Source organism: Leiobunum rupestre, chromosome 2 (assembly GCF_980474605.1).
Source record: "Leiobunum rupestre chromosome 2, qqLeiRupe1.1.hap1, whole genome shotgun sequence".
NCBI classification, from domain to species: domain Eukaryota; kingdom Metazoa; phylum Arthropoda; class Arachnida; order Opiliones; family Sclerosomatidae; genus Leiobunum; species Leiobunum rupestre.
The window spans coordinates 2817505-2828749 of NC_143385.1; the positions used below are offsets into that span (position 1 = coordinate 2817505).

Here is an 11245-nt window from a genome sequence, read left to right on the forward strand (position 1 = left end):
CTGGTGCGCATTAGCATCGCAACCGATGATCAGTCTCCTCCCCGAACTCTCACAGTGGTTGACCAATCTGTTCACCCCCTGTGAGGGGGGGAGAGCATCGTCGTACGGTAGGTATGCCGATGCCATAGTAACCTCCCCACCATCCGTGATGAGCATTACCGTGGCAATATCCCTGGAGAAGTGCATTGAGAGCTGAAGGGCATGAATGCCCTTACGTATCAGTGCAGAAGCCCTGGGTGTAGCAGAGTTATAATCATAGAATTTATTACCTGCATTTTGGAGACCAAGTAGCTTTCCATTGGCAGTCCATGGCTCCTGTATGAGAGCGACGTCGAAGCTCTCCTTTGCGAACCTCCTACAGAGAACTGCAGTGGCTGCCTTGCAGTGGTGCAAATTAATTTGCAGCACCTTTACACTCATCTTGGTTAAGGTGAGCTCGGTTGCTGGCCTTAGATGTCTATTCAGACGCAGTGGTGGTTGTGGAGACCCCAACACACCCACCGGTCCGACTTACATCCCTAGCCTGCCCCCTGTTGCACCCTCCAGTGGTACAACCTCTTTATTCTCGTCAGTGTCTGACAAGTCAAAGGCCTTTAGGTCCTCCACGAGAGTATCTTCCATAGGAATGTCCTCTCCTGAGTCCCCGCCAGCCAGAGCCTCATCTTCCATCCTTGAGATCTCCACGGCAGAGGGTTCGACTGAACCACCCTCCTTTACAGGATTCACCGGAGCTGTCGGGTCAGGTTCATGAAGTATCTTAAAGATACCACTGTCCAGACCCGTTAAGGCTCGGTGTCCTGCCTCCTTGATAGCCTTAACCGACTCTCCATCCACCTGGAAGATCCAGCGGATAGCAGTCGGTTCATCGGCTTTGTTAACTACCTTCCAACATTGCGTATTTAGCGCGTTGTTGTAGGTCCTGAGTCTACGAAGGAGGACAGTGCCGTCCTTTGTGTAGATATCCTTGGTGCGAAAGGCAACCTTGAAAGGCTTCGGTAGGTCGACGGCCTTCATTACTAAAAGCCATGACCCCCCGGAAACCAACTCCTTCTGGTTAAATCCTCCCACCAACCAATCCACTGTAAACGCATCCCTACAGAGGTAGTGAATGGCGCCCCCAACCAGCTGAAAGCTCCCAAAACGAGGTAGAGGGTCTCCCGAGGGTAACCCATCTATCCGCTTCAGAACCTCACGCTGAATGGTGCCCATCTCCTCTGCAGAGATGGTCTTCACAGGATAGCCTTCTTTAATGATGGCCATCTTTGTGGAGCTTAAGGTTTCACTATAGGTTTGGTCGTGAGACTTCACCTTTTTTGAAACCTGAGACTGGGAATCGGGGGAGTCATTTTCCCTAGAACGTTTTGGAAGTGATGGCGGGTGGTCGTCCTTACCAGAGACCTCCTCCTGCATCAATCTTTCCCTGCGGCGTCGATTCCGCTTTTGAGTTTTATTGAGGGGCCTATCCCCCTTTAACCCTTGCTTCACCGACTGGTTCTTGCCAGAGGCAGACCCTTGAAGGCTAGCCCGGGTTCCTACAGGGGTTCCTCAAGGTTAGAAACAGGGGGGGGGGGGGGGGGTAACATCAGAAGATGAACCCGCCCCTTGCTTTGGGTGGGGTTCTTTCGATACCTCCCCTTGCTTTGGGTTGGGTCCTTTCGAACCCTCCCCCTGCTTAAGGCCGGGTTCTTTTGAACCCTTGCCCGGTTTTTGTTTTTTTTTTGTTTGTTTTTTGTGCTTCCATATTTGGTCCCACGAGAAAAGAGGAAAGTAAAAAGTAACCCCCTTAATCCTCTGTCCGGGCGGAAGGCTAAAATACAACGGGGTGTCGTCTGGTGCCCCGAGGGGATCGTTCACGATACCGTATTTTCGCTTCCCTGGTACCACTCAGCCCTCAGCACAATACCTCACACCTTAGCTTAAGGAAGAAGCAGAGCCTTAGTTGAACAGCATGAAGGGTTGCCCCTCCACCTGTTACTCCGTTCCCCCATGAAGAGGTACAAGGTTGCAGTTTATTTAAGGGTTTTTAAGGGGTTAGTGGGTGGAGTACTATCAATTAATTTATAGAAACCTTCAATCGGGGGGTCACCTTTTATAAACATTATATTTATTTAAGCAACAGATGCATTTCCCGCAAGCCGGTAAGTGATAACCATTGTTTAGCAATAACACATTTATTTTATTTAGATCAAGTAAAATTTTATTAAAAAATCATAGAAATTTTGGTTTGAGTTGAGGCAGAGACCAAGAAAACGTTGATATTCTCACCGAATTAACCTTTTAAGTGACGGTTGTGAGCTCGTCACGACACGACAGCAAGCAACGTTGTGTCAGTTCGAAAATATAAAATCAATACTGTAGTCATTTAGAACTGACCCTAACGCCAACGTAATAACAATGGTCAATTGTCCGGCGATGAGGGGCTAGGTCGAAGAATAGGCCAGCGGTCATCCTCATTGGAAAATCAGCGGGATGCCAAACGGCAGCTGCAGAAATTGTCCAGTTCGCAGAGCAGGCAGAACAATTGACTTTCTCCATAATACCGTTTCTAAGACAGCCAAATTTAGCAAATTGAAGCGTTGCTAGTTAGATCATTTCCAGGTTGACAGACAGAAGAAAGCCTTTAACGAAGATATTTTGTAAATATTTTGGTTACCACTAGCGGTCATAGTAGCGGATCATTAAACTTCGAGACGTACAATCGTTACTACGCGCGTAAGGAAAAATTAGTAATGCCGCGCGCTATTGAAAACCAAGCTTTAGGCCTAAGCGAGAGTTTGTGCGTTAACGTTCGATATCATTCTGGTTCTAATTAATTTAAAGTTAAACTTAATGACTTGGTTTGTCAAGCCTGGTAAATCTAGAAGCTAACAGAATATTTAATTGTGGAATCCCGTTTTCGACAATTATTGGGAAAGTAAGAAGAGAGGGAATATCATTGAAACGCCTTTACAACGAAAGATTATCGTACGAAGAAATGGTGGAACTAATTAATAACTTGGCTTCGGGACGATTCACTCCCGTCACATTCCTGATCAAACTGGCCGTCAACGGTTGTTATCAATTTGGGATTGTCCCCCAGTTTCACAAAGCGATAAATGAGTGTCGGCCAATTTAAGCTGGGTAGCCATAGCAACGCGGCGGTACTCGTATCACCAAAATTGAAAATCCCCCAGAGACTTTCGCCGCGGCCTTTCTTCGGCTGGGTGGCGAGGGTAACAAATATTTTCCTCATCGTTGGGAATTTTATTTTTCTGGGCCTCCGGTTGCACCGCGACGCCCTCTAGGAGTTTAATGGAAGTCAACAAATCCAAATTTAAGGAGCACTTTTGATCCGTAGAATTAGCTTTTAATTTATCTCTGTTTAGGAATACTTGTATCTGCTTCTCATTCCCTTGGTTTATACAGATTAGAAATTCCGAAAAGTCGAACATAGCTTAACTATTCGGCTTTTTAATTTAATAAAAACTACGATAATTAAAACTGCTATCCGTTACAGATTGTAGATATAATTGGGAACATATTTTTAATTTAGAGTAAAGTTTTTTTGAAAAAGCATTACCACACGATAAGTAAAGTTAGTTTCTGACGTGATATCTCGGAAAAGAAACGGGTTATAAATTCAGTTAAAGAAAATGGATGCCCTTTTATTTTTATCTGTTTAAACTGTGAACTAACTGTTCTCTGCAGATGGTTAAAAAGTATGTTTAACTGACAAGTGAGTGCGATACAGTTAATAAAATTTGTATATTTATCCGACAAAAATTACTTTTCAAGTTTCGTTGAATTTCGAGCGGACCATTGTTTAATTTAATGTCAAGTGCTACACTCTTTCGAGCTACTGTATTAAAAAGAAAAGCCGATAACGAACAAACCATAAAAAATCGCCAATATCCAATTAAATGTGAAATTAATTACGTGAAATTTAGCCAATTAGAAGCCCGCTGCATTTCTTAAGTCTTCATAAATATTTTATTTTTACATCAAGTTATAAATTATTAAATATTCAATTTGGGAAATATTATACTCATTAACAACTAATTCAATTGTTATTTCAGATACATTTTTTATTTAAGAATTTATTAATTAAATTATTAATAGTTTTAAATAAATATCTAAAAAAGCCACGTACGGCAACATCTCCCAACACTTTCTCCTACCGTATAATTCAACAAATGTTTCGGGTAAGAGGAAGGTGAAGAACTCGCAGAAAAGCCCCTAATTGGAAAGAACATTCAAAGGAGTGGTTCCGAGATCTCAACCACGTGTCACTATTTTTTCTATTGTTTTCTTCATAATGACAAAGATTTGTTTTTAATTAAAAGCTCTAGCAGATTAATAATTTTGGTAGGACCCAAAGCAATCAGTCAATTCACCTATGCGGCTTAACACAGCTGACATCTAAAAACGTTTTTGTATGAAAAGCTTGTTGAGAGGTAGAAACTGAACCGAATAGACATGTCAAAAGGCTGAACTCACTTGTCAGTTCCTAGAACAATCGCAGGCCCCCTGAAATGGAGCATCAATCCTTCGCGTATCGACCAAGATTTAATGAGTATTTACGATATTTGACCGTTACTGGAAAGCTAACCCAAACGTAACCAAATTTATCAAATTTATATTTGAATATTTTCTCATATTTCGCGCTAATGAGCAAATTTTAAATAAATTCGAGAAAGAAGCAAACACAAAAATGGATAATTAAAGCTTAGAATGACCAAATATACTATTGAAAACATGATGTTTTTAAAAAATCAGAGACTGCAATTTGTGAAGTGATATTATTTCCAAATTCCCGGAAACCAGCAAGAAACGTTGTTGGAATATTCAGTATTACACGAATTATCAGCTACCTAAGATATTTTAATTTATAACTATATGCTTTTATGTTTCCAAACTTATGGTAATATTTTGCCATTCAGATCATATAATTAAACTATCAATTGATGAGCCCTTTATAAAGAAATATGAATATTCTTTATGGGAATGGGTGCTTTCTCGACTAAACAATTTAAGCGCAATCAGCTGGTCCCTTTCATTTCTATACTTTGAAAATTGAATTTAAATAATTTTGAAGAATGATTTTAATCTTATTCTTAAACGCTTATTTGATTAAAGTAGGTTATTTAAGATTTCATAATCCCACGCTCCAAATTTTCGAAGAAAAGTAAGCAAATCACGCGACCTTCTCGGTAACTAGCTGAACGGGAAAGTCGAGTTCGTGCTCATTTAGTCATGTTCTCTCTTTTTAAGTTAACAAGTGTCGGTGTCAAGGCATTTAGTCAAAACGAGATTATAGGCTTTCCGTCTGACTATGGGATTTATCCCGCACAAGCCACTTCTGATAAACGCTCATAGTTCTTTCACTTCCATACATTGCGATTAAACCAGAAAATTTGATTTGTTGCCGCTGAAAAAGTGTCGAAGTAAAAGCACGTCCTTCGCCTTCCATTTGCAAATTAGTGAAAATTAATTGCGAAAGAGTCGCGTCCGCCGCCTTTAAATCCATCTTTCCTGGAAATATGGATAGCTGGCGTATCTAAAAGAACTTTCTGGCTAGCGACTTTGTTTCTTCCGCGCGGTTCCACGCGAAGATTAAAGACCCTTTTTTACCTCGAGAGATTCCTCATTAGCGGCTATTTCTTGCGAAATGGCGAATATTTTCTGATCAATGACTTTGTTACAATATGATAGCGTTCCCAGACCCTTTTATCCTAATTTCTTGTTCTAACAAAGACACTCTCAAATTGTTTGACTAATTGTAGTTCTATTTTAGTAACCGCTTGAAAATAAATTATGAATTAAAGAAATGAGCTGCGTGCTTCGCATAAACCGCTTGTGGGAATCTAGGCACCATATCATTCCGATACGAGGACGTACCAATTATCGCGATTATATCTCAAATTTCTATTATAAGTTTAATTTTATCTATTTGCCCTTTTTTCAAATTCTTAACGGGATAGTGAATTCAAAAATTCGATGGGCTGTCTCTTTTCAAACGTCTGACTAGGAAAGCTCAACGGAGTAAACTTCCTTTACTTTTGGGAATTTCCTCTTCCACTTATTAATAAATTTTGCGCTTTGTTGCGATGAAAAATTTTCTTAACAGTGGCCCGTTAATCCTTTGTAGGCAATTGAAAACTTAACCTTAATTTCGGCAACCCTCCTCAAAGCGGCGGATGCCATTTTGAAAAAAAATATAGCTATTTTAAAGGGATATAGATCAGCTGATTCTGAGTTCAATTGAACAATTCAAACTCAAAAACTCTAAAATTGATATTATAATCAATTATTCCTAAGCAGAAAATAAAAAAAATCTTAAGGTGATAGTGGCAAAAAATATTTACGACAAAGTGATTAAAATAATTTTGGACATTGTGAAAACCGAATGGTTTAAAGTTATGCTAAACTCCAAATTTCACTCATTTAGTGTTTTTATTAATTCATAAATTGACATCGAATTTAAATCATTTTAAAGGGATAGTTCAGGAAATACATTAAAAGGTATAGTTAATCCAAAATAATGAATGAACTAATACCTCAAATATTCTTAACGGGACAGCGTCTAAAACATTCTTAAAGGGATATTGATTTCATAAGTTCATAAATGGAAAATAAACTCAAAATTTCAATTTGAAAAGGAATTTCATTTCAAAAAGCATGCGCAACTTCGATTAAAGCAGTTAAGGTAGTGAAATTAAAAAGTTATAGTTAAAACATTAGAAAGTAAAATCGTAACGTTTTGGATTAATTATGACATTCCTGATTCTTCAAACGCAATTTTTTTGGGATTTACATGTATTAAAGCGATAATTAAGTTCTCACGATTCGTCTCGAACCGTTTGTGGCTTGTCTTTTATCAATCAATTGTGGGATTTGAATTTCGAACCAGTATAATAACGAGTGAAAATCTGGTAGAAACCTTTTTCAGGGGGGGGGTCTTGCATTTTCCGAGGGGCTTCATATGTTTCTAACTGGCAGTCGTGCTCTGATTTCGGTTAAGAATTTATCAGGAGCGATTGGAATTCTACTCGATAAGTAGTTTCATATCGCTAAACTGAAACGTCTTTAACCAACATTTTCAAAAAGCGATCAAATTTAAATTTTGAAGCTTTGTGTTAATTAATTCATGATTATGGATCAAATATTAATCGGTAAGTTATTTCAATACTATTTTCACATACATTTCTATGAAAATGTTTAGTATTGTTTATGCTTATTTTTTGGTAACAGCGCTAGTCCAAGGCTTATAGTTCATAGGCAAAAAATTAGTTGAGAGTTTTTCAGTGTTCATGCTTATTTTAATAATTACTAAACCTTTAATATGCGGGATAACTCTACCTAACCCTGAAACAATTCCTGCCACTCATTGGGTAGATGACATGAAAATGTGGCCAAACACAGAAGGACCACAAATAACATCATATTTATTGAAATCCCAAGCATGTGATTTTAAAGATATGGATGCTTTTAAGTCTCTAGACTCATATGATTATGTTTCTAGTGGATGGGTTGGGAAGCTATTAATTAAGAAAGTTAACCATGACATTTGCTTTTTGAAAGGAGATATTACGCCTTCCCAATCATTGTCGCAAGCTGCTCATTCAGCTTGGGTGTGTTGCAAATTCTCAGGTGAAGTTTTAGGGGGGCGTTGTACCTGTATGGCTGGCCAAGCTCAAACGTATAGCCATGTAGGGGCAATTTTGTGGAAAATTGACTTTGCAAACAGGAAAGAGATGACAGGATCTCGTGTAACTGACGAGTTATCCAAGTGGAATTCGTCGACAAAGCGCAACATTGAACCAATACCATTGAGAAAAATGACATTCCAAAAAGTTGGCAAAGATTGCGTTCATTACGAACATGATGGGAAGGAAGAGAATATGGTAGAGTTTATAAAACCGAAGCAATTTTACGAACATGCCTCTTTCGTTAATGCTGTTAAAAAAGTAGTATGGCTTGTTTCCTAAACATTTCTAATACTTTATTTCACGAAGTAACATCCGATTTAAAATCCAGTCAAATTCAATCAAATCCTGATCCAGTTCATGCTCTCCATGGTAATGAATTAACATGTGAACCATGTCAATTATTTTATAACAGCTATATTAAACTTTCAAATAGAGCTAGAGAAATATTGATTGAAGACATCGATCAATCCAAATCCGAAATCTGGTCTTCAAGTAGATTAATTAGAATTACTAGTTCTATCGCAAACAGCATTCCCAAACGAGAAAATACTAATCCCGAAAACTTTGTTTTTGCGGAAACTTTATAAACCTTTTAAGGCATCAGCTGCCACTATTCATGGAACTAAATTTGAAGATGCAGCCCGGAATCAATTTATTAAAGAATACGGCATGAGTGTGAACCTAGTTGTAACTTATGTTTCTAAATCTGAACCGTGGCTTTCAGCCAGCCCTGATGGATTAGTTGGTGAGGAAGCTTTACTCGAAATTAAATGTCCAATGGTAGATGATATTGCTCAAGCATTAACTAGAACAGATATCATTTTCCAAAACAATAAGTATACTCTAAAAACAAGAGGGCAACATGTCTATTTTACCCAAGTACAACTAGCTATGTTCTGCGCTGAAAGAAAGAAAAGTAACTTTTGCGTGTGGGTACCAAGAAAATCCGAGAATGTTTGTAATATGGTTACATTAGAGGTAGAATTTGATGATAAATTTGTTAAAGAAACAGTTGAACGGCTTAAATATTTCTATTTTAAAAACTTATTGCCTCGCATTGCAATAGATTTTCATAGAAAACAGTTAATTTTGTGTAAAAATTACTTAGATTTATGTGAAGGTAGTAATTTGATTGTACAGTCTTGATTTGTTAATTTGTTTCATTTATTAAAACGCCTTGCAAATTTCTCAGAGCTGCAACTACATTTACGCAAACACATTTTTTAAAATATGATAGAATTTCATCCTAGCGATCGCTCTTTCAACCAAAATTCGAACCGATGCAATCCGTCGAGTTTTGACTACTTCAACTTCTGACACTTGCTGTTTTCCTTTGTTAAAAGCCGGTAGATTTAATACAGCTTGCTTCATTGCAACTTCCATTGAAATTGTAAAACCCCTGTCAGCCATAACCTGATCTCCAGGTAGAAGGTAATCCAACAGACCTGATTCCAGAACTATTTGCCTATCACTGTCCCGCCCACCACAACAAGGCGAAACCATTAGGTGCTATAACAACCAAAAACTTTAAGGTATTATGGTGCTTATAGTTGCTGAAAGTTTGCGCTCTCGCTCGCAATTGCTTGGGACGCTGAATAAAAACTTCTGCACAATCGATTATGCAAGTTGTTTTGGGATACTTGTCTCGAAACGACTTTGGCATTGTACTCTGGATAGTTTCGCTAGGAAGCCATGCAATGAGGTTTGACATTTCTTTGTACATAATTGGCAGCCAAGATTTCATTATTCTTGAAACTGTAGTAATTGAAGTTGAAAACCTTAAACTTAAATCTGAGAAAATCAAAGCAAGCCTTAAGCACATTAAAACAAGTAAAATTTGGTTCCCAATTGAAAGAGAAAATTTTACATTTCGAGCATGAGGTGTTAAGGCTTCCACAACGTTCATGAATATGACTACCCGTAGACCCGTAAGTATCTTACAGTCACGTTCATTTAGGTACTCATAAGACAGCGTTGGAGTATTAACTTTAATTCCCATGTCATTTCTGTCAATTGTACGTTCTTTTGACTTAGAATAGCAATGATCCTTCAAAAGTGTAGAATGTTCTGTGTGGTTATTTTCATTGGCACAATTACATAGAATTTGGTCACTTTGAGTAGAAATAGTTCTGGTTTTACAAACAAACATCTTTTCCATCATGAATGGTGATGTAGTTAACGTTGACTGTTCCGCTATTGAAGAAAATATCAGTTTTCTTCGCGAGACCTAAAAAAATACTATTTACCTCCCACTTTCCTCCTCTAAAATAATAGAATTAAAGTTGATAATTCCATTCAAACTTACTCGTCTATCAATCAAAGGCAATGGGGTTTCATTTTCTTGCAAAGGACTCTGTGGTTTACGTTTCGTGCTAACATTATTCATCTGCGTATAATTTATATTTGGAGAAAGTACCTTGTTTTCAATAAGTGGTGATTTCCCAACAAGCGATTCAATCTAAAATGATAAAATATTAAATCTCACAGTGAAATATTAAAATCTAAAATTTGTTTATTACCTTATTCGTTACTTCTGACAAATTTTTGGAATTCTAAAAAAAAAATATTTAAATTGACTGGTTTACCAGTAACGTAAAATAGCTTAATTTAGGCCTACTTCTTTTCCATTATGAAAATTAAGTGAGGGAATGTTTATTATCCGCCCTGTTGGAGTAACCGAGTCTTTTTTTCCATCAATGAAATGATCAGAACAAACCTTTTAAAATAAAAGTTAAGATTAGAATAAATCTTTTAGACTCAAATTGTAAGAAAAAAAAGTCTTACAACTGAAGTGTTTGATGGCAGACGGTAAGGCCTTACTACATCAATCCACTTCTGACGAATTACACTATTTTTTGGGTAATAATGCAATGTGAACGGTGACGTGCAAATACAGTCTTTCCTCAGAATACCATGATCTTTACAATTCGTGTTTTTCCACTCTGACAAGAGCTGATGACTATTCATACATCCTCTGACTGTACATTTCGAACCAGTCATAATTTTGGTGTTTAATTTGAAATCCTAAATCTAACAATTACCAAGGGTTAGGTTTTCATTTATAACTTTATGATATAAATCTATTTCAAATGTATACTATAACTTCTCAATGAGGAAAATCGTTTAATTTATCTCTAAGAAATAATGAAATTAAATGGAAACAAGCGAGAACGCGGTAGAGATTGTACTTATATCGCGTAACTAATTTAATTTAATTCAGTGCCTTTAGAGCATCAATTCTATATCCTACAATACCACCTTGGATTAACCCACATGCTTTATCTTTTATCGCCTAGTAGAGCCACTGCCACGGCCAACCTAAAGAGTGTGGACTTAACAACTTGGCAGTGAAAATCCACGCTGTATGGCAACCGCCAGAGATGTGGAAAACGGCCGATAGTAAAAGTTTTATAGGGACAAGCTGGGAGAGCGAAGAGACATGGTGCAATCGATAATTCGGCGCTACGAAACTCCGCAAAAGTTTTGAGGTAGACAGAGAGAGTAGTTTGTTTTCTGATCGCAGGAGGGCGCCTTAAAGTGGCGAAAGATTTAATTCA

General features: G+C 37.8%; 1 protein-coding gene across 1 annotated transcript; it reads right to left on the reverse strand.

Annotated features, from left to right (window-relative positions):
- Positions 1 to 8894: 8894 nt before the first annotated feature.
- LOC149955393 (uncharacterized) lies at positions 8895 to 10688 on the reverse strand. The gene is made up of 6 exons (XM_090166670.1): positions 10473 to 10688; positions 10306 to 10404; positions 9994 to 10146; positions 9935 to 9950; positions 9262 to 9881; positions 8895 to 9197 (listed from the first exon to the last, which is right to left on the reverse strand). Exons 1-6 carry the CDS (start codon positions 10686 to 10688, stop codon positions 8895 to 8897), a joined length of 1407 nt encoding a protein of 468 aa, XP_090022796.1.
- Positions 10689 to 11245: the final 557 nt, after the last annotated feature.